The sequence below is a fragment of the Bombyx mandarina genome, chromosome 23, assembly GCF_030267445.1.
Source record: "Bombyx mandarina strain Sakado chromosome 23, ASM3026744v2".
NCBI classification, from domain to species: domain Eukaryota; kingdom Metazoa; phylum Arthropoda; class Insecta; order Lepidoptera; family Bombycidae; genus Bombyx; species Bombyx mandarina.
Window position 1 is genome coordinate 15,078,652 of NC_143229.1, and position 24,254 is coordinate 15,102,905.

Here is a 24,254-nt window from a genome sequence, read left to right on the forward strand (position 1 = left end):
CACCGCCCCGCCATGCTCCAGCAGCTGTAGACCTCGCAACAAGCAAGTGCAGTGTACTGAATGTTTCATACAAGAACTTGTGGAAATTAGCAGGGGTCGGTGCCTGGGGCAGTGGGGGGGGGCCCGAGGAACGCGGCGCACACTCACCGCCCAATTGGTGTTCTGGTCCAGGTAGAAGTAGCTAGACCCGCCCCAGCTCGAGTACGTCAGGACTATGAACACCCACCTGCGGAGGTGAGTCAGCGTGAGGTCAGCGCCCAGAGTCGTACGGATTGTCCGGGACACGATTATATCGAAAACATTCAAGTATATTGTGAGCTGCAGTGCGGGCGGCGCGGGGTCCACGACCCACGAAACACACAAACTTTTACTTTGCTTTACATTGCGCCTTTACAAAATACGAAGATAACTGATGGTGGGGTGTCTTGTGAGTCTTTTTTTTAATTGCTTATATGGGTGGACGAGCTCACAGCCCACCTGGTGTCAAGTGGTTACTGGAGCCCATAGACATCTATAACGTAAAATGCGCCACACACCTTGAGATATAAGTTCTAAGGTCTCAAGTATAGTTACATAGTATATAGGGTGTCTTGTGAGTCTGCACGGATGAGTACCACCACCCCTACCATTTCTGCCGCTAACAAACCCATGAGAGTTGAGATTTCGACCTCATGTCTCAAGTCAGCCCGCCCGCACTCGCTCTCGGTACTGAGGGTCAGGTAGTCACGTGTAGCAGGTGATGGTCTCCCGGTGCAGCAGCTTCATCACGATGTAGAACAGCGTGTACAGGAACAGGTTGGTCATCAGCACGAGCAGGAGGTGGGAGGCGAAGTCCCGCGAGTGCTGCGCTACCCTGCGGCACACAGACACACACCTCACGTACAGCAATACATTTGTGTATCTATACTAATACTTAGTCTGGCTATAAATACTGTTACAATTAAAAATAAACAAAATATTACATTTGAATTTGGAATTTGTCATTCTTATATGATTGCTCATTGAGTTTTCACATTTTGGCGCCAATACATTGTACAGTATTTTGCGATATTAAAATGGAGTGGGGTAATAGAGAGAACCGAAGCGCTGTGATTGCATTACACAAAGTAGGTATGGAGCCAAGTGCAATTTTTAAAACTTTCCATACGCTTGGTAGTAAAATGTTTGTGTACCGGGCTGTTAATAGGTGCAATGAGACCACCTCTGTTTGTGACAGAAACAGATATGGCCGTCCACGCAGTGTTCGTACGAAAAAGGTGGTCAAAGCAGTAAGGGAAAGAATTCGAAGAAATCCTGTCCGAAAGCAAAAGATTTTATCTCGGGAGATGAAGATAGCACCTAGAACTATGTCGCGTATTTTAAAAGATGACTTAGGACTTGCAGCCTATTGGAGACGTACTGGTCATTTCTTAACTGATAATTTAAAAGAGAATAGGGTGGTAAAATCGAAACAACTACTGAAGCGGTACGCAAAGGGAGGTCATAGAAAAAATTTGTTTACGGATGAAAATTTTTACAATTGAGCAACATTTTAACAAACAAAATGACCGTATTTATGCTCAAAGCTCTAAGGAAGCTTCCCAATTAGTCGACAGAGTGCTACGTGGGCACTATCCGACTTCAGTGATGGTTTGGTGGGGTATTAGCTATGAAGGAGTGACTGAGCCATACTTTTGTGAAAAAGGTATCAAAACATCGGCACAAGTGTATCAAGATACCATTCTTGAGAAGGTAGTGAAGCCCCTTAACAACACCTTGTTCAATAATCAAGAATGGTCCTTACAGCAAGACTCGGCGCCAGATCATAAAGCTCGGTCTACGCAGTCTTGGTTGGAAACGAACGTTTCGGACTTCATCAGAGCTAAAGACTGGCCGTCGTCTAGTCCCGATCTTAATCCGCTGGATTATGATTTATGGTCAGTTTTAGAGAGTACGGCTTGCTGTAAACGCCATAATAATTTGGAGTCCCTAAAACAATCCGTACGATTGGCAGTGAAAAAATTTCCGAGGGAAAGAGTGCGAGCTTCTATTGATAACTGGCCTCAACGTTTAAAGGACTGTATTGCAGCCAATGGAGACCACTTCGAATAAGCTTTTTATACTTTAAATTGTTTTATATTTATGTATTAAACTAACACACTGTAAAAGTAATAACTGTTATTTACAATAGAACTTTTTTTATTTTTTATTGTAACAGTATTTATGGCCAGACTAAGTATATAAATCTGTGATAATAAAATATATGAAGTATGTATATGCATGTGTACATGTATGTATATCGACGCTTGAAAAGCAAACGTGACTAAGCGACAATGCGTGAACTTTACAGTAGACTAATTTAAAGTTGAAATACCTGAAAATAATTCTATTTTAACGAATGTAGCTGTAGGATTGAAATGATTTTAATAGAGCTAGAAATAGTATTTTTTTGCGCATCGAATATGGTTATTGCCTATCATTTATGTACAAAGAAGTTACTGTCGCTTAGTCACGTTTGCCTTTCAACCGTCGATATATAATATGTATATTATGTATTTCACTGGATTGGCACACTGCGCGTAGTTCGTTTCCAATCTATTCCATTTCCATCCAATTCCAATTCCATGATTCTTGTCCACGTCATGGTTGTCTAGAAAAGAACGCTCTTAGCGATAAGACCCCCAATCTCTCTCTCTCTCTCTCTCTCTCTCCCTCTCTCTCTCTCTCCCTCTCTCTCTCTCTGCAGTGGTTTTTACGGATGCTCCGTTATAACTTGATTGGGGACTTTTTGACGGGAAAGCGAGCAGTGAAGCTGTGTGATTTGTTTTATTTTGTCTATTTAGTGTTTCCTCAGGTTTAAATGTGTTATAACGGTGGTTTATTAACTATTTAGCATCTGTGAAAGTGCACAATTGTGGGAAAATAAAACAAAGCCGCTGGACGTAACTTCTCGGGATCCTACAAAAAGTCCACTGTAAAAATCTCACTGAGATTATATTGAGATTATATTTCATCCAATATCATCTCATCTCATTTATCTCATTTAATTTAATTTCATCCCAGTTGGTTAATGTCTCAAATTTATCATCTTCATTTCATTTCACTCCGTATCATTTTTAATAAAAATAAGAATATAAATTAAAAAAGGACATGACTTAAAGGTCTTAGTTATCAGGTCATAAAATTCCTTAAAAAAAAGCAAACACTTTGTAGCTACCCCTTTTTACGAAAATTGCGCGGACGAAGGAGTAAGAAATTTTCCACACTTATAGAGAATATAGAAAAGGAGTGCAGAGTGTTAATATTTTTTATCATTATGCATAAAAAGTACATTAAATCAATAAATAAAAACATTACACACACTACCATGTATTTGACGCACACATGCATGCATACTATTTGTTTGTTGTCAAACTTTTCTTATTGCTTAAAGTCTGTGGTCAAATTGAGAATAGATTCAATATTGTTTGTCTCTATTAATATTTGTCTAAAGTGAAGACCTGGCGAAATCTGTGATTATAGAAGTATAATAAATAGTCTTTAACAATAGAATCATAATAGTGTACAAACTTATAATTTCAATTAACTATAGTCGAATTTCGACTACCGTGGGAGCACTAGTTATATTAAAAAGGCCACTTATAGATTTTCTAAATACACAAATTCACTTGCAGTGGGCCGAGCTGTGTTCATAGCCACAGCGGGATAGTTACAGTTCGCAGCCGCTGTGCAATACACTTGTGACTCCGACCTTATGTCTTAGGAAGCCCGCCGCCCCTCGCGCCCCCCTCATATCTGGGCCGAAACTCACTTACCCATTTACCAAAAAAATTCTATCTCATGCTAATCAAGACCCCGGCATACTTTAGAGTCCATTTGTCCGCATCAAAAATTTAGACCTCCCTATAGTCCCCCATATGGCCACCACATACCGGACAGTGACGTCACAATGGTCCACAAAATGTTAGTCCCAAACCTCATTTATACACAAACTAGCGACTCGCCCTCGCTTCGCTTCGGAAACATTAAAACACACATGAAACCAAAAAAATAAAATAATTTTTTTTTTTAAAAAAGTAGCCTATGTTCATGAGGGACAATGTCGGCTTCTAATGGAAAAAGAATTTTTCAAATCGGTCCAGTAGTTTCGGAGCCTATTCGAAACAAACAAACAAACAAATCTTTCCTCTTTATAATATTATAGTATAGTATAGACGACTTTCATGCCAACGTGAACTAGTTCAGTGCCCGTCGCCACCCCCGACTGTAAAATTAATGAGTTTTCTGACGAGGCACGAGTCCCCCGCGTATTATAGACATGCACAGTTGGCCGCTGCGGTTCGTGGGCCACAGTGGCCGGGCGGTGCGAAGTGGCTGTTTGTATACCCGTATCCCGCGAGCCCCCAGTTGATCAGGTTGGCGAGCAGCAGCATGAGACCGCGCGAGGGGCGGAGGGCGGCCCCCCGGCTCGCGGCCCTCACCCACCCCATGTCTGCAGGGACACAACGACGCTATAGGAACCACTCAGAAGCGGCGACAAATATAACATGAGTGAGATGTAGAGGGTCGTGACGTTATCAATGCAATGAAAATAAATAATTCGATTCACCATTTTATTACTGGTGGTAGGACCTCATGTGAGTCCACACGGGTAGGTATTACCGCCCTGCCTCTTTCTGCCGTGAAGCAGTAATGCGTTTCGGTTTGAAGGGTGGGGTAGCCGTTGTAACTATACTGAGACCTTAGAACATATATGTCAAGGTGGGTGGCGCATTTACGTTGTAGATGTCTATGGGCTCCAGGCTGTGAGCTAATCCACCCATCTAAGCAATAAAAATAAAATAAAATAAAATAAAAACACCAATCAATGTTTTTGTAAGTTTTCTGTCCGATTACTCGACACCTCGGACTAAGGAACATTTGACCACAAATGACGTCACGTCCGAACAGTTTAGTTTCTGCGTTGCGGAAAGTTCAGGAACTTACCCAGTTTAAACCTGCCCAGGTAGTATATTTGGAAGGTAATGAAGAAGCAGGTGAGGAGGTGTAGCGCGGTGAAGGCCACCCAGAAGTAAACGTTCGCGTTGAGCACACCCACCAGACCTCGGGGGAGACACAAGGGTCAGCACCCAGCGCCCCGCGCACCACCAGGGCGTGCGGGGGCGCCGATATATATATAAATATATATAAATAAATGAATAAGCCTTTACCGTAAGCCCTCTGGGCACTCTCACAAAATGCAACAAAAAATAAACAGTCTATTTGTTGTTAAAAAATGATACCATCGTCTTTACTTTGACCATCGCACCGCCCGCCACCGGAGCAGAGTCCATCCATACTACCTGGAACCACTGCGTTCATCCACATCCAGAGGTCTTTCTTGCCCCGTACCATCCGGCTATGGAATGAGCTCCCCTCCACGGTGTTTCCCGAGCGCTATGACATGTCCTTCTTCAAACGAGGCTTGTGGAGAGTGCTTAACGGGAAGCAGCGGCTTGGCTCTGCCCCTGGCATTGTCGAAGTCCATGGACGACGGTAACGACTCACCATCAGGTGGACCGTATGCCGTTGCCCAGTCGAACCGCAAGGACCGATTAGGTTCCCGCGAACGTCGCACGCACTTGTGGGTAGTTTTAACAAGTTTTGAATCCTACTTATTTTGATTTATCAGAACATACACTAAAAAGTTCATATCTAAAATCAATACAATGAGTGTTCTTGAGGCACTGCGGAGTCATCGACCTCGTGTGAGGGTTCGCGTTCCATTGCGTGTTGCGAAGGCGCCACGCTCGCACCCACTCACCTATAAATATGATGAGCGCCAGGACCCGAAGGTGGCGTGTGCTCTTGCGTTGATGTCGGGGTGCCGGGACTGGTAGATCTTCACCATGCAGAGCGCTGACGTCACGTACATGAACGACGTGTCTGTGTGTTTTAATGCATAGGCGTTTCAGTGATTTTTACTTGTGGTAGAAACTCTTGTGAGTACACACGGGTAGATACCACCGCCCTGCCTATTTCTGCCGTGAAGCAGTAATGCGTTTCGGTTTGAAGGGCGGTGCAGCCGTTGTAACTATACTTGAGACCTTAGAAGTTATATCTCAAGGTAGGTGGCGCATTTACGTGTGAGCTCGTCCACCGAACTAAGCAAAAACTTTTAATGGTAGTGGCTCATGGACATCAGAATCCCACGAGCCGGCGAGCAGCCGTACATCGCTGACTGGAGCGGACGGAGCCTCGTCGGCAGAAGGTTAGTGGACTATTAGAACAGGGTCTTACCGAACTGGAAGTTCATGCTGTTGGGGCAGACGTGGTAGGCAGCCGACAGAAAGCCCTCGCTAATCAGGGCGACGCCCATCGCGTACAGCAGCCCGAAGTGCTGAGGGATGCCTTTCTGTTTCTAGAAGAACGTATCGTGAGCTCAACAAAGGGCGGGACCGCACGCCGCGAGGGGGCAGGGGGACATACTGCCCCTATAATTTTTGAGTCAAAACCGAATAACATCTCCATTATTTCTGCCGCGGTGCAGTCATCTGTTCCAATTTGAGGAGTGGGGCAGATGTCAAATTTATATTGAAATAGACTACAATGTCCACACCGCATCCACTAACACAATGTGCTAGTCCTGCCGAAATCCAACATACTGTTACGCCGATAAGAGTAAAGCCATCTATCGCCGAATAGTCGAACGAATATCGAAGGATCTAGTAACACTTAGAACGCTCGAGAAGTACAACGCCATCTATTGTCAGATAGCGGAAACACCATACTGGAGATGTGTGGAATATTCTCGATAATTCTAGGGATGAGGTATCGGCTATAAAAGCGTTTCAGAGATGGCAAGCAGTCAGTCAGTAATCGGAACTAGTCGAAGCGAAACAGCGAACGGATCACCTGAAGCGAAGCGGAGCAAGCGAATTGAGAGTTTTTAAATGTTTGTTGAGTGTTTTAAAGTATTTGTGAAGTGTTTTAAGTGTTGAATACAGTTTTTAGTTGTACTCCGGTAGAAGTTTTATTTATCCCGAACCCCAGCGCGTCACAATACCTTTTCCTCTGGTTCGTTTCTCATGATCCTCTGCCTCCTCCAGACCTGCAGCAGGAACAGAGCCCCAAGCACCACGTAGCCCAGATTCGAGAACACGTGGTTAAAGTCGGACAGCATCATCAGCGGATGTGCGCAGAAGAAGTTGAAGTAGCACAGGTCCTGGTTCCCGGACTGGTTTAGGAGCTGAAAGAGATTTGTAACTGCACTCGTTGTACTGCGTCATGGCTACGCGAACGAAGTGGCATGTGCTTTCCGCCCTTGACCTAAAGCTGAATATTGCGTGACAAGTTTATCGGCGTCGCTACTGGTGAACGTAATGTGGTGATAGCAGCTGACCCCCCTCCCCCATCGCGCCGTCCTTCCACGCGCCTTGCCGTTAGCAAACGTAGGGCAGAGATAGGGGGCACCTCACAGCCAGATGTCTCACGATGAGTCATGAGTATTGAGGTTGTGATGACGAGAGCTTATTATCAGGCGGCCCATCGTGTTGTCACCTATATTCCTTGTTTATGGTGTCACGTGGGAGCCGGACGGACCCCGCGGGGTCTGGACCTGGAACAGTTACAGGTAGACTTACCCGTTGGTAGGTGACCACCAGCTGCAGCACGGGCAGCGTGTAGAACACGGAGACGGTGAGCACGGTCCACAGGTACCGGTTGGAGCGCGTGGCGAGCACCCGGGCGCGGCACCTGCGGGGGGAGGGGGGTCACCGGCGCTATGATGAACGTCAGAGCGACGACAAAAGCTTACATTAATTTTTAATGTAAAAGACACATCAAAACAGTATGAAAAAATATGCTCACGGACGCTCATGGCCCCTTATCAGCTAATGGCTGCATATTAGCAGTCAGTGCCGAGATTGGAGTTTTGAAGCTTATTTATATACATGTCGGGAAGAATGCTCATGAGAGCTCATGAATGCTCACACGTAAGTATCGTCCCGTTAGGTCTCAGGTTTGCACAACGCACCTAGACAGGTCGGCCAGGCACAGCTTCGTGCCGTATCGGTACAGCTCCTTGTCCGTGGTCACATCGTCCAGCGTCGAGTACTCCGACTCCGTGTCTGACTGAGAATCGACTGGAAGTGAACATAGATAATAACAATGACACAATGAGCAAACGGTAAATAGACGCTAAATTTATCAAGAGGTTTGAGAAAACTGTGGGCAGTTGGTTCTCAAAGTTGTGAAATATTTGTAGGCCCTCACCGGAGCTTCCGTCCGTGGGCCGCGGGAGGGACGGTCCCTCTCCGGAGCTCTGCCCCTCACTGTCGTGTGAAGACCTCACTATAGTCTCTGCGGAAAACAACAATTTACAAGTGATATAAGACGAAAGCGCCCCGCGTACAAACCGACACTAGAACAAACATCCATATACTGACTATGACGTTCGTCGCTGTTGCTACTTAATATAGTTTTTACAAAATCATTAATGTAGGAATAAAAAACCGTCTAAATTTGTTCAAAATCCTAACGCACGGACATGACAAGCTGACACTTTTTATTGAGTCATACAAAACGAGTCAATAAATAAAATATAGCCCTCCGACCAACCCCCCAGTCACCTCGTCCCGAACCCAGATGCCGTACATACATTTATTTATACATAAGTTTTTTTTATTTTATTGCTTAGGTGAGTTGACGAGCTGACAGTCCACCTGGTCTTAAGTGGTTACTGGAGCCCATAGACATCTACAACGTAAATGCGCCAGCCACCTTGAAATATGGGTTCTAAGGTATAGTTACAACGGCTGCCCGCCCTTCAAACCGAAACGCATTACTGCTTCACTGCAGAAATAGGCAGGGAGGTGGTACCTACCCGTGCGGACTCACAAGAGGTCCTACCACCAGTAAAATACTAGATATATTAGACATCCAGGCAGAGCTTAAACAAAATGCAGATCACGTCCGTAAGCATTCATTACCGGACGTGAGCACCGAACCCACCGACCCCCGGTCCAGTAGCCAGGACCGCTGACCACCGTGCCATCGAGAAACTTTATCGGTATCTCTGAGGGCAGTTCAAATCTCTTACCCTGGTCCTGGTGCTCCACTCCCGTGGACTTTCTGCTCTGGTAGAGCACGAAGACGAAGAAGGCCAGATAGAAGGAGGCGTAGAATAGCACAGTGGCCCCGGCGGCTATCAAGTACTCTCTGTACGATATCGTCTCCACGATCTTGAACCTTGCAACAGTTTTGATTCTTAGCGCTACGGGTTTGACGAGCTCGCAGCCTCCTGGATGGTAAGTCCGCAGCGTGAATTACACCACGCAACTTGAGACTTGAGGTCTACGACTCAACTGTTTGGTAATTACGCAATAATTATATACTATAATAATAATTACGCAATAATTTTGGGAGCAGGATTTTTATTACACTACTAGCCGTACTCGCCCGCTTCGCTGGGCATTTAAAATTAACATTATTATTTATTGTCATTATTATTAGGGAGTTCAACACTCATATAAATATTAGCCTATCCATTAAGCACATGCATTTTCTACATGGATACCAAGTTTCAAGTCAATCGGATGCATGGTTCAGTAGTTATTACGGAACATCCATAAAAACCACTGTAGATTTATATATTAGTATAGATGTTACTCCTTTTTTTATTTATTACTTAGACGGGTGGACGAGCTCAAAGCCCACCTGGTGTTAAGGGGGTTACTGGAGCCCATAGACATCTACAACGTAAATGCGCAACGTAAACCTTGAGATATAAGTTCTAAGATCCTAAGTATAATTACAACGGCTGCCCCACCCTTCAAATCGAAACGCATTACTGCTGAAATAGGCAGGATGGTGATACCCTACCCGTGCGGACTCATAAGAGGTCCTACCACCAGCAGTTACGCAAATTATAATTTTGCGGGTTTGATTTTTATTACACGATGTTATTCCTTCAGCGTGAAAGTCAATCATAAACATTTCTTAAGTACGTATTTCATTAGAAAAATTGGCACTTGCTGGCGGGGTTCGAACACCGTTGCATCGCTTGATACGAATGCACCGGGCGTCTTATCCTTTATCCGTAGAAGTAGGCACATTTACATATTTTATATACACAAATGTACAATACCGTGAGATGAATCTGCCCTCGTTATAAGAAAAAAAATGTTCACTAGAGCCGCGTCCGACTAAACTTACCTAAAATTCTTGACCCGACCCTCCGTGCTACTGACTTGGATGTCGTCCCCCAGCCCAGAAGACGCGCCACGGCGGGCACGGACCCATTGGTCCCCGGCTCCTTGCAATCCTCGTCCGATGTTTTGACTATGAACACTATGTAGAAGCCGATCGGAAACGTGTCTTGCTGGAAGAAGATGGAGAGTCCCAATGCTTTGTCGGTAATTAAAGGTCATCGCCGCCGTCACCTGACCACGAGGTCGTGGCTTAGAGGGTAGGTTGCAATCAAACGTTATGTACAGACCTAAAGGTCCTTGACCGCGAGCCCGTCTCTCATTTTTTTATTGCTTAAGTTGGTGGACGAGCTCACAGCCCGCCTGGTGTTCATTGATTACCGGAGCCCATAGACATCTACAACGTAAATGCCGCCACCTACCTTGAGACATGAGTTCTAAGGTCCCAGTATAGTTACAACGGCTGCCCCACCCTTCAAACTGAAACGCATTACTGCTTCACGGCAGAAATAGGCAGCGTGGTGTTACCTACCCGCGCGGACTCACAAGAGGTCCTACCACCACTAATTACGCAAATTATAAATTTGCGGATTTGATTTTTATTACACAATGTTATTCCTCCACCGTGAAAGTCAATCGTGAACATTTGTTGAGTACGTATTTCATTAGAAAAATTGGTACCCGCCTGCGAGATTCGAACACCGGTGCATTGCTCAACACAGATGCACTAGACGTCTTATCCTTTAGGCCACGATGACTTCATTAGGTAGTCGTAGTTTAAGTAGTCGACCCCCTTCCCTGCTGTCCACGGACCTCAGTCGGCGACTGGTGGCACTGGAGCGCGGTGCAGCGGTACTTACAGTGAGCGTGATCCCTCCTCGTCTCGTCATAGTTAAATAGTACCCGTCGTACAGTATGTCGCGTTCGTTGTCGAACACGGGACACTGGAACCAGAAACAAACGATTACATCCGGCTATCGACTTATCACCAGTCAACAGAAATTAGATACCTATGAGTATGTGTGATAGAGAAGCCACTACATTGAATTATGACGTCAAAAGTAAGTGGGCGACTCTAATCACATACGAGCCACCCTCTGTCCCCTGCGATAACTTCAAACCCTTATATCTCACAATTTTATGAAACAATTGAAAATATTTCTTCAAAACGTGCACTAGATTTCATTGTACCAAGCCATTTATTTATAATTAGTAAATACTTAATACCTGGACTATTCTAGTAGACCGCTCACCTACGGCTCTCGGTAGCTATTTAAGTGTTTGTGTCCATATATTAAGTCAATGGGGGTGGGGCAAAAAAAGTTTGAGAGCCACCGACCTAGGCACTCACCGAGAAGTTCTGTATGGAGACGACGGCGCAAAGCTCGTCGTCAGATTCGATCATGACTATGACGTTCTCGGGTCGGGAGAGCCACCCGTACCCAACCTCGTTCCTCTGCACCTCACCATGTCCCCTCCCACCACTCGCGCCACAGATGTACTCCTTACGCATTTTCTGCTCGTCAAAATCCACCGTTTTCCCTGAACCCTTTTTGAATGGATAGAAGTAGTATTTGGGCTGGCTTGGCGAGACCGTTATGTTGATGGTCTGATTGATTTTAATGTAGAAGTCTTGGACTTTTTCCACTAAAATGGTGACTTTCAACTGTTCTGACGAGGACGACGTCAGATGGACTATAGGCGTGTTCAGGGAGGGTGCATCTGTAATGAAGACGTACCGGTAATGTGGAGTGGGCGAATTATTTTCGATCATATTTCTAAGCTCTTTAGGTCGCTTTTTACGTGGACGCACAAGCTCAGGGGCATATTGAAAGCACGTAGATAGCAGCGTCAAGTTTTCCAAGCGGTCGTGTCTTCCAGCTCGAGGAGTGAGGCAGCCGATATACCTCATCAGATGGAGCACTGTGAGCTGTTCATCCAGGGCCATTAAAAGGGGCTGGATGGAAGTCTGTCTGAAGAGTCATATATCTATTTGTAATAGCAGCTGCAGTATAAGCAAGTCAGAGCCTCCGGGCTGCACGGCGTGCGGGATGACGGGTCGTTCAGACCGCTAGCTTACCGTGTGAACTACATACGTGAGCTTTTAGAAATCACACCAGTGCTTTTAATTAAAATCGTGAACTTCTATAAAAAAATAATTATGAAATTATAACAAAATATTTACTTCTGAAGGAATCACAGTACAATATCATCTCCTTTTCGTTAACTATGGAAAGCGTGAAAATTTTAATTGTAATTAGTAAAATAGTACACGACGGGAGACGAGAGGCTATGTATATATATCTTTTTATTTTCAAATTTTGCCAATGATTCTCAAAGTTAAATTAATTATGAAAAAACTTGTATAATACAATAAAAGCGGTTTTGTTTCGATATAGAAAGAGTGCCCTTTTCAGAAATCAACGCACAATTTAAGCAAGGCGGTGGTCGCTGATCACAACACAACTGCCACATTCTGAACTTTAGAACTGAAAGCCTTTATAGAGACCGAAGGGTACAGCTGTCCTGAATGCCACAAAACCATTCGAGTGTCCTTATATGAAACAGGACGGATGTTTAAGCTATAGGCGCGCAGGGGGCGAAAGGGGCCGAGGGGGGGCGGGAAAGAGGCGAGGAATTTAAAGTGTCTCCTGCATATACATTGCCTTGGCCCTTTAAGCAGGACGGGTTGGCGAGTCCGGTATACTGACACTCACCACAGGCCTCGGCGTCTTCATCGAACATGTTATTGTGAGGGCAGAGGGTTCTGGATATGCTAGTGAACTGTTCCGTGGTTACCGGGGTCTGGACCAGCATTGGCAGTTGCCACGAGAACACCCCTGCAACGTGTAAGCAGCTGACCGTGAAATTTTGATCATTCTTAATTATTATTATTATTGCTTAGTTGGGTGGACGAGCTCACAGCCCACCTGGTGGTAAGTGGTTACCGGAGCCCATAGAAATCTACAACGTAAATGCCGCCACCCACCTTGAGATATGGTTTCTAAGGTTTCAGTATAGTTACAACGGCTACCCTACTCTTCAAACCGAAATGCATTAGTGCTACACGGCAGAAATAGGCAGGGTGGTGGTACCTACCCGTGCGGACTCACAAGTTGTCCTTCCACCAGTAATTACGCAAATTATAATTTTTCGGGTTTGGTTTTTATTACACGATGTTATTATTCTTTCACCGTGGAAGTCAATCGTGAACATTTGTTAAGTACGTATTTCATTAGAAAAATTTGTACTCGCCTGCGGGATTCGAACACCAGTGCATCGCTAGATACAAATGCACCGGACGTCTTATCCTTTAGGCCACGACGACTTCGTTCGACGGTTCGTTCATACATACCTTTCTGCTGTCGAGCTGTGACGAACAACGGGTAAGTTCTATTCGCGCTGTCGCAGGCAACCGTCACCCTAGCGGGGACGCTGTGAAACTCTTCGAAGTCCTAAACAAGGATTCAAACTTTTAAATCACAGGTTATTTATGAACAGAACTAAAAAACATGTAGTTTGCATGAATTTTCATTCAGTTTTAATAGATGTGTCATGGTAAAAAATCGGGAATTGGGTATACCTTGAATGTAACAGTAGTATGGGACCAAGTTGGTGTGAGGTAGAAGATTCATAGACCTTCACATTGTTACTTGTACAATTTGGGCCCAAAGGGCTTGTTTTCAAGAATATTAAGATTATTTGCAAAGCATGTTTAAACTTCAACTAGATGTTTATTAGAAGAAAAATATTTTATTCCTAATATATCCTACTTGCTTCGGCAGTACATATACTAATATTGGAACGATACAGAGAAGATTAGCATGGCCCCTGCGCAAGGATGACACGCAAAATCGTGAAGCGTTCCACATTTTGTGACAAATGTTGCCCACTCTCGGAAATAAATGAAAATTTTCCAACATTAAAAGTATATATATATAGTTACGATTTATCAGTGGTCTCTGCACTAAGCATAGCTTGGATTGCAAAAAAAAAAACTATAACTATCCCTGATTAGGTAATTAATTATACATTTAAGTTTCAAATAGGATCAATTTATAATGAAATCAAATTTAAGTTGATCTTTGAAATGTTTGCAACAATTTTACATATTAAGAGTAAGTCTTTGTGGTTTCTGGCTCTTCTGGAAATAACAAAATAAAGATGGTGTTTCGCTCACCCCTCCAAACTCCATAATATATTCGGTGCTCTTGTTTACATATAATGTGTATGTAACATCATATTTGTATCTGAAAATGACAATTTCATAATTTTTTTCAGTGAACTAGAGAATGGTTTATTAAAATGAGACACATGAGCACACTGTTATTCATCAGTTAGTCTAAAAGGGCTCTCGATAACGTTCACTTATACTTAATTTACTCATACTTTTGTGCACTGTTTTACAAAAACTAGTTTAACAGTAGTTTCAGAATTTTTGTTCATAGATTGAACCTGCTTAGTATTCTTGAATCAGCTATTATTATTATTATTATTATTATTATTATGATCAGCTATTATAATCAGTTATTACTATTATACAGAACTTGATTCAGCTATTCCAATTTCTCTGTAATGGTATTGTGTCTTTTCTTTTATCCATTAAGTAAAACTATCTGTAAATTACAGGGATATTTATGCAAGACTCCAGGTTAGGGGAATGAACTGAGTACTAGTGGCAGATGGTGAATGCATCTGATTGGCATGATTTGCACTAGTGATTTTCAAATTATGTTGTTTCCAATCAGACAGTTTCAAACAGACACTTCATATTAGTTGTGCCATCGGCTTTGCCAATATCTATGGGTATTACACAGTCAGGTCAGCTGTACACTACCCTGCAGTGGCATAGAAATCACATTTACTAGTAAGGGTAATTAAACTACTAAGTATATGAGATAAAAATGAAAGCATCCCGGTAGCATTGCATTGATAAGCCACAAGACTCGCTATCAGACAACAGTAATTCTGTTTATTTTGTTGTTATAAATAATTAACATTGTGTTTAAAAATAAGATAAGAATGTTGACATTATGAACTTATGACTACGGACTTCATTTTATGGTAAGAAAGTCCAATTCTTGATATTGTTTCTTCCTTGACATTAGCTTGAAGAGACCTAAGGGCTCAAAGATGATATGCTGCAAAAAAAATACGCATCCCCGAGGAAGCTACTAAGTTTCAAAGTTAAATAAATAATGCTAAAGCGACCTTCGTTCTTTTCAGACTCCTTCATCTGTGTAACAAAGGTCCCAGCATCCACTCTCAAAGAATCGGGTACGGAAATTTATTACTTACGTGTTATTGTAGTAGAAAATAATGTCTTCCTTGTAAAAGCTCTGCTGTAGTGAGAGAAAAGGAAAACCTAATGTTATTACTAACAATAGCAACGTATCCATTTTGCGTTCTCTGAGACTTTTATTCTGAATTTTAGTGCATCAATGGTAAATGCAATTAAACTTAAATGAATACATTGTTTCATTTACAATATGTGACTATTTAAATTTGAATTTGTTTTGAAATTACAACAATGAACTTTTGTTAACGTCATACTCGTGTTTTGACAATTTAGCTTATTGTTTATTCGCTATGCAAAGACATTATTGTTCATACTACCAAAATAGAAACAAAGGTTTCTTTCGAGTTTCTACTTTATGTACGAGTAGTGAAATGAAACAATTTGTTGAAACTGAATAAAATTTTATGAGGTGAGATAAAACCTGTTTTTAATAAGGTGAAGTCATTTTTAAGTAATATGATGTAAACTACTTACCCATCTTGACTCGTCTTTCCACCAAAAGATCTGTTGACATTTTCTACAAGTCTATCTCTAGTATTATAGCAATTTTTTTGTGATTACGATTATGTTTTTAGTATAAAAGACTATTTGGTTAAATTTAAGTATCTTAAGAAATTTTATTCATAAGATTTTATGGCCTGGCCAAGAGATTACATTCATAGCCACCACCAAATTGTTAAAACAATGGTTATTTTTAAGTCGTCGTGGTTTAAATGATAGGACTCCCGTAGTCCTCGTATCGAGCGATGCGACTTTGCCTAGTGCTTTTGTTTGGCGGACTTTAGGAGTATTTTTATTTAAAAAATGGTTACCTTTACAAAATTTCCTTAAGAAATTGAATGTGACCTTGAGGTGTCAAAGACGAACGTCGAATTTCGATTATTGGACGTAGAGTAGTTGATATAAATACACCTTTCTTTTGGATCTTTTACTGAATGTTCGGTATTTATATAAACTTAATCGCGACCTCTATTACCGACCTTCTAGAAACAATATACCGACACATAAGCCACCGATGCAGTGGCAAGTTTATGTATCACAAACGTAAGGTGTTACCAGGAGCAACGTTATCACCTAATAATAATGCTTAAATAAATAAAACACCTACAATAAATAAATGGACATTTTTATTTAATTAATAAAAAACGAAGCTTGCTTACATATTAGATTAATTACATGTATACACGTGTTATTATATCTATATTCTAGGAAGGTGGATCGAGAGAATCATTTGTATCCGCCATCAATGTTGCCAACCCCAGTTTTAAATGGGTATTTGACTGTTACACAGGTAAACGGAATACTTTACAAATTGTTTACATATTCTTAAATTTCAGTATTTACAATGAAAATCTATATTTTTTTAATAAATGGTTAAATAAATACGTAAAAAAACTACCAAAACGCATCCGTTTAGGAACCAGAGGTCAGGATGCTACAGGAGGATGCTGCGATTTCCCAGGACACAAAGTACGTTCACAAAACAAATCTGGAGCGTTTTTGGTCACGTGACGCAATCAGAGCTTGCTCAAGAATGGTAAATGTTCCGAAAGATAATTACAAAACATATTACGGACCTAAAATACAGTTACAATCACCGAAGGTAGCTTCAAAACAAAACACATTTCAACAGTAGAGTGCTCGGTTTGGAGTCATTCTTACCAACTCTGACTCGTCCTATTTGGGAACTTTTTTTTAGCAGAGAATATTAGTGTTGTCTGTAAATAACATTCATTAATTAACAAACAAAAAAAAACAATTAAATATAACGTTTCATGTAAATTTTCTAGTTTTTAATTCATTTAAAAACTGATTACAATAGACATCAGACAACTTTTCAGAGAGTTTACCGTAATCATTAAATTATAGGTCATGTTTTTTTTAAATGAATAAAGATTGGACTGCCCAAATTTAAAGAGGTCTTATGAAGTGACCGTGTGACTTCAGGCGTGGGTTCATAAACGACAAGCTAAATACTCACGAATGACTTCACACTGACAGATCCAAAATGCTAATAACAAATGCATCCTATAAAACAAAATTAATTAATGAATTTTATACAAAAGTATTGAGAATTTGAATACATTCGTTTTTAAATATATGTATATTTTAAAAAAAGTTGAGAGTTTTCATTCTTTCACACTTGTTATGGCTATAACTAGGGAAGTTAGATAAACAAATCGAACAATAAAAGTCTAATTGAAACATTTAGTTTTCTAGCAACTTTAGTGCGCGGATAAGGGCTGGCTACACCGTGCCTCGGGCGATAGTTCAGAGCTGCAACACGTCAGAGAGGCAAGTGTCGATTCGCGGCTTCTGCGTCCTCTTGGCGGCGGAGCGCGTCCGGAACTTGCTGGACTCGAGGCTGGGGGTCAACGACTTGATGCATCTGCGGACAACAATTCAATCTTCAATTGTAATAAGAATTGAAAACAGTCGCATGTATAAAATAAACTCTACGGGTATGTAGGGAGATGCTACTAGTGGAGACTTTCAATAGACACTATCTGTTCGAAACCAATCTGTAATATAACTAATCTGTGGGAACGGGTTGCGAATTGGCACGGCGTTCGCGACTTGATATCTATCACTTCAGCTTGCTCGAACGGGACGGTACCCTCATGTGTGACAGTCTTGCTACGGTACCCTACGGTTTTGCATTATCACTAATCCTTATCCATTCCTGCCCTAAAGCCTTCTCCCTAAGTGAACGGCGTGAGTCGACGAGGTCATCGGTTCCGGTGAGTGATTAGACGATATTTTGTTAAAATAGTACATACGGTGCTGTGGGTTGCGGCACATGTTCGACGGGCACCTCGTGCTGGTTTCCGGAGCCCTAGGCTGCCACGAGGGCGCTGGGTTCGGATCGCACACTATCAATGGTAATTTGGTTTAGAAATACAGAAATCGTTGATGTAAAATTACATCTTTACCCCTACTATACAGGGCGGTGTAAGCAACTCAGCTGATGTTCAATATACATCCGACATCTTTCTGATGTCAAGTGTATCAAGATTACTGGTTGTGTACGTACTTGGCAGCATCGTGTAGCTTCCTGGCGAGCAACTCGTTCTTCATGTTGGCGGCGGCGAGCTCGCGCCGTAGCTGCGCCCGCGACTTGATCGGTGCCGCCACGCCGCGCCACGCCCCGCCACGCCACGCCATGCGACGCAGGCGACGCGCTGACGGACGCGCGCTCGGAGACGGGTCCACCATGCTCTGAGGAAACAACGCGATCGGTCAGATACTACAAACCAATACTTATTATTTTAGATCAGACCATACATACCTTGAGGAGATCATTGAACTCTCTGGACAAGTTTGGCAAATCTGGTAATTTTCCGTCCCTGTAATCGTGCCATTTTTGTCCGTTTTTAGGTAATGGTCCCCCTCCAGCTGCCTCGAATAACGTCAAACCTGGAACCAACGGATCTTAACAACAACTGGACGATGAACTTGTTTACTAAAATACAGTACGTATGAGCAGGGTATATTTTGTTTAAGCTTTTCCGCAATAGTGGTTGCAGGAAATTACTCACCAAAAGCAAATATGTCAGCTTTAGGTAACTGCGAAAAGTCTTCGTGTAAGACTTCCTTGGGTAGGTACCTGCAGTCGCCTTCCTCTACAGCGGGCGAAGATACACATGTCACATGACCTAGGTCACCTGTAATCACAAATGAAAACAATTCTAAAATTATTTCATCAGACATTACTTTGTGGAGTGATGTCCCATTGGGTCAGTACTGAGCGTCACAAATACCCACACTGAAGCCTGGCGGATGAAATACAAAAAAAAATTAAGTTAAATAAAAGTATCATTTGTCTAACCTTAACAAACCACTAACAAAGAAATCATTCAACTGCCATAACACTAATAATTTTGTTATTTAACATTACAGAGGTCATTTGTAAATTAAGATATTCTTTAATATATATTACTTTCATGAACATTTAACACATTTAATTCTTTCTTCTATCAAGCGAGAAAGCATTGGGAGGGATTAGAATGATTGTGAAATACATACCGATTTATATTTATGATTAGGAGCTGGTTCCTCGTCGTCGTAGCCGTCGTCTGACTCCCTGCAGGCGTCCACGTCACCGCTGCATATGAATATGTTACCGGGCTTCACGTCCATGTGTACTAATTGCTGGGAGTGTATATAGCTGTGGAGAACAATTACATATTACTATAATACACATATAATTACAAGAAAATTACAATTAGACAAAGTAACATATAATTTCTCACGAACTAATAGTTTTTATCAAATCATTTGTGCCTGAAAAGTCATACATATTTAGTTCTCGTGATAGGCCAGGCCTGGTACAGGGTCAATCTGAACCAGGCTGCTTAACATTTTACTGATAACATGTTGTTCTTTGAATTTCAAATGAAAAATGTTGTTTTTATTTTCATTTTTGTGTTTTAATATGATATCAAATTAGTTGAAGATAAAGATTTTAAGGTAACGAATTAGGTCATACATAGTCACAACAGAACAAGTGCAGTAAGACTCCGACTTCTAAAGGCAGTATGCCCGTGGTTCAGTTCTCATGCCAACTAATCAATCCAGCGAGGCGACTGCGCCGTGTGCACTTACGCGAGTCCTGCAGCTATGTGTGAGAGTAGTATGAGGAGTTCGCTCTCCGGCAGCGGACCGTCCTCCATCTTCAGCTGTAAGGAGCCTCCGTCGCAATATTCGTTCTGGATTATCATGTGATCGTCCTCCGCCCAGGCCGAGTAGTATCTGCATGTAATGCAATATTATATTTTATCTATGAGTATTGCGTGCGTGCCTGTGTGCGTGCGTGCGTGAGTGCATGCGGGCGTGCATGCGTGAGTGCGTACCTGACCACGTGCGGATGTTTTCCCAGGGCGGCGTGCGCGTACACCTCGGTGAGGGCGGCGCGCTCGGCGGCGGAGCCTGCGACGGGGCGTAGGGAGCGCTTGAGGGCGTAGACGCAGCCGTCCAGCTTGTTGACGCACCGGGTAACGCGCCCGAACTGCCCGCGCCCGATGACGCCCAGCTCTATGAACTCCACGTTGTAACGGGATATATTCGATTCCTGTTTCAAGGAAAAACATTTCCTATAAATTTCGACGATTCCTAGATATAACTGTCAATCGATATAGTAACGAAGCAGCCATCATTTTGGTACAATAGACTTGTTGAGCAATTCTTCATGACTTACCTCAATAGTCTGATTAACAGAAATGTACTAGTTAAGTTATGAGATAGTGGTATGTGGTATGTGAGTGCGACTCACCCTTAGTCTTTTGGCCGGCTGCTCGGGCGTGCCGTCCCAGGTCGGAGTCTTGGATAACGCACGTTTCTTTTTGTTTAACGCTTGACCTGAACAAAACATACATAGCGCTTCTTATAGTACACGATATTAAACCATATATAATTATTATTTTATACAATCACTAATCAGTGTGGTTAAGAGATGTATGGAAATGGTAGCGGAGCGACCTCAGCGTAGGGATCGAAGAAGACACGGATGGAGTGTGTGAATGACGATATGAGAGAGAGAGGAGTGAGTGTTGAGATGACGGCTTATAGAAGAGAATGGAAGAAAAAAAATAGTTGTGCAGACCCCACCTAGTGGGATAAGGTGAAGAAAAAGAAGAAGAAAAAAATCATTAATATTCCTGCTTTAAGTTGCTCATGTCTCCGGTCAATTACTTAAGAGTTGATTCATCACAAACCAGCATACTCACTGTGGTATGTATATGCATGGCAGATAAACCATTTATATAAAAAACCTATGTATTACGTACGTATTAATACACGTTATAAACGATGGTTGTGCTAAGCCTAGTACAAACATATAAACTTCAATATACAGGTAGCCCTCCTTTAACACAGTAAGGATGTTCCTTATAAAGACCTGTGTGTTCCAAAACCATGTTATATCAGACTAGAAGCCAGTACAAAAAGAACTAAAGAACTAAACAAAGACTATGTATTTCTTTACCTATTATACATAAAATATAAGCAGTAAAATTTCACAATATATTGTGTGCTCATAGTGGGAATAACCGAAATGTTATTTATATAAATATAAATTACCGAAATAACCGAAAACCGCATTTAATGTAATTTTCTAAATAATTTTAAAGAAAAATCTCACTATCGTGTCGTAAAATATATTTATAGGAGGGTTACCTGCACATTAAATTAGTGTACAAGATATAATTAAATATTTGCATGGTTTGATGGAGATCATATAAAGAATTTAAAAACTACTGTGATATGGTTGATGTTTATTTTGGCAAATATGTATTTTCAGTGAAAACAACTCACCATCGGGCGTGAAAGGATTAATGTTGGCAATAGGACGCCTTACGGTCAGCCGGGACTCGTCCAGTTCGTCCGGGGGTAGACTGCCGAGCGCGCTGTCGTCGTCACCAGACGGCGGATGGAGGTGGTGGCTCGAGCCTGATGGCATTCCTGGAAAAAGGCACATTTAACATTTTCATATTTCCTTTTTTGAGAGCACTAAAGACTAAGAGTATCTTAGAGCATCGTAACATACTTTGAGTCTGCAGTTAGATGCCACCTACCACCTGCCTACTTCTGTCATGAATAAATCAATATTGGCAGTGAGGAAGGTTGTCAGTTCTCCAATGCAAATATTCTTCGGACATTCACATCATAATTCGTGGCTCACTTGGTAAGGCTTGGCCCATTTAGTGACACTGATACCAAAGCCCGAAGACAACACAACGTAAATCTCATCACAAACTTAATAGTGTGCTTGTAGTGCGAATTTCTTTGAATTAAATCTTCGAATTATAGTATCCTTTGCGTATGTATCACGTAACACTACTTTATAGAGGTAGAGAGAGCGAGTATTAATATATCTAAGTTCTCAGCATGAACTTCTGTTATTGCTCCGTATGGTAAGGTTGAGGAGTACATAGCTTACTATTTGTACCGTGGTTACCGTGGGAATTATACAATTGTATAATGGTCTTTGCACCCTTGTTGACGCACAAATGTTTCGCGGCTAAAATAGGCAGAAGAGCGGGACCTGCACGTGTGGGTTCCAATTCAATAAATATTTCAAATCGATGAAATCTGGTCGCGCTTCGGTTTCGTTATAGCTATGGTGTTGTATACAACTACTTCTGCGCCATCTTTCGTGCATTGACAGAAACTGTAGCAAAACCGGACACTGGGGTTCTTCAGAGTGTCAACAACAATATTTAATTAAATTAATTACTAAGCTATGTCCGGCAGTTGACGTCTGTTGGCTATACACAGGAGATACACATACCTGTTTGCACGTTGATCTTGGGCGGGAACAGTCTCGTCCTGGGCGGATGATGAGTCGGTGTCGAACACTTCTCTAAGAGCGTCTTTGGAGTGTGAGGACTGTCGAACAACCTGGAACAATGACGTCATATATGCTCAACGCCTGCGACTTTCATTACTACTAATAGCCGAGCGGTAATTGTACAAATATTTATATTATTTAGTTGGGACAGGATATATCTTGCGTGGCAATCGTTTTAGACATACGTCCTGGTAACCAGCAGGAACAAGGTCTACGTTAGATCACGTCAGCTTGGCTCTCTAGAGTCCGGCAGAGCGGCACATGGCCTCTGTATCGAAGTCTTTATTAAATAAACCCATAATTAACTATCCATTCTTACTATAAATTTATTATACAAAATATTACGGTTGGCGGGACCTTTCATAACGAATAATACTGCTTCGTGGTAGAAATGGGAGAACGATGGTGCACACGGGTTCACGGTGACATGGAGAACTAAATGCGTGACTATTCACAAAACCTACGACCTTATAGCTCTTATTTTTTAAACATAAAAACCGTTTCGGATCAGCTGACATCATCTTCGCATCGAGAAAAACACAGGTAGAAAAATTAACAACGCGCATTTAACTTTCAATCGTACTCTTCTCATTTAAAGTATACTTTGCCTTAAAATCTACAAAACATTTCAATTTTAAGCTACCTCTTAAATTCAGACAATATTAAGCTTTAAGATTTTTAGATAAGATCTTATTTTCATTATTGCTTTCATACGTGTGGGAGTGTTTTTTTACAAGGCAGATGTCAGCTGTTACATCCACATGTTCTTTGTATTGTAAATAACTGTAATTATCAACGTTTATTTTTAAAAAGATTCGCGCAAAATTATTTTTTTACAAAAGTTCCAAGTTATTTCGATTATAGTTATGTATTAGCCAATTTAAAAAGGGGATATTGTCTTTATTACCTTCTATGAATTGCACAGTTCACTTTTAAGTGGTTACAGCGTGAAAATCACGAAAGAAATTGTAACGCCGACTTTGAGACACGAGGATGACGCCTCATTGAATTTTTTGTCTATAAAAACGTGTCTCAAGCCTCAAACTGAAACGAATGATAATTTCGGGGCAGAAACAGGCGGTTTAGAGGTTCAAAGCGTACAATATGCCCTACCATTCCTGTTTTACCACTAATGATACAGTCTATACAGGGTTCCATATTGGGTCCCTTCTTATTTCTTGTATATATCAATGATTTACCTAATTTTATTGAAACCCGTCACGAGGTCGTATTATTCGCTGATGATACATCATTATTGTTTAAAATTAAACGACATTTGGAAGATTATGACGATGTGAATGATGCTATCTCGCGCGTGGTACATTGGTTTAGTGTTAATAATCTGTTATTAAATAACAAAAAAACAAAATGTATAAAATTTACCACACCTAATGTTAGACAAGTAGACACTAATATTACTGTAAGTGGAGAGACACTGGAG

At 41.8% G+C, this 24,254-nt stretch overlaps 1 protein-coding gene and 1 non-coding gene across 2 annotated transcripts in view; one reads left to right on the forward strand and one right to left on the reverse strand.

The window, feature by feature from the left end:
- Positions 1-24,254, reverse strand: part of Wee1 (Wee1 kinase) — a 29,783-nt gene that overhangs the window by 1,436 nt on the left and 4,093 nt on the right. The window contains 30 exon segments of the mRNA XM_089737664.1: positions 148-226; positions 728-853; positions 4,366-4,471; positions 4,966-5,082; positions 5,783-5,806; positions 5,809-5,904; positions 6,259-6,379; positions 7,025-7,207; positions 7,602-7,713; positions 7,994-8,102; positions 8,233-8,319; positions 9,059-9,207; positions 10,174-10,222; positions 10,225-10,339; positions 11,027-11,110; positions 11,518-11,888; positions 12,884-13,006; positions 13,522-13,621; positions 14,347-14,416; positions 15,465-15,605; positions 17,744-17,854; positions 18,500-18,684; positions 18,755-18,882; positions 19,005-19,130; positions 19,488-19,633; positions 20,071-20,217; positions 20,319-20,536; positions 20,738-20,823; positions 21,778-21,924; positions 22,754-22,863. Coding sequence (XP_089593790.1) covers positions 148-226; positions 728-853; positions 4,366-4,471; positions 4,966-5,082; positions 5,783-5,806; positions 5,809-5,904; positions 6,259-6,379; positions 7,025-7,207; positions 7,602-7,713; positions 7,994-8,102; positions 8,233-8,319; positions 9,059-9,207; positions 10,174-10,222; positions 10,225-10,339; positions 11,027-11,110; positions 11,518-11,888; positions 12,884-13,006; positions 13,522-13,621; positions 14,347-14,416; positions 15,465-15,605; positions 17,744-17,854; positions 18,500-18,684; positions 18,755-18,882; positions 19,005-19,130; positions 19,488-19,633; positions 20,071-20,217; positions 20,319-20,536; positions 20,738-20,823; positions 21,778-21,924; positions 22,754-22,863 — 3,766 coding nt within the window.
- On the forward strand, positions 13,936-14,042 carry LOC149500215 (U6 spliceosomal RNA). The gene has a single exon (XR_016325275.1). It is a non-coding gene; the product is annotated as a U6 spliceosomal RNA (small nuclear RNA).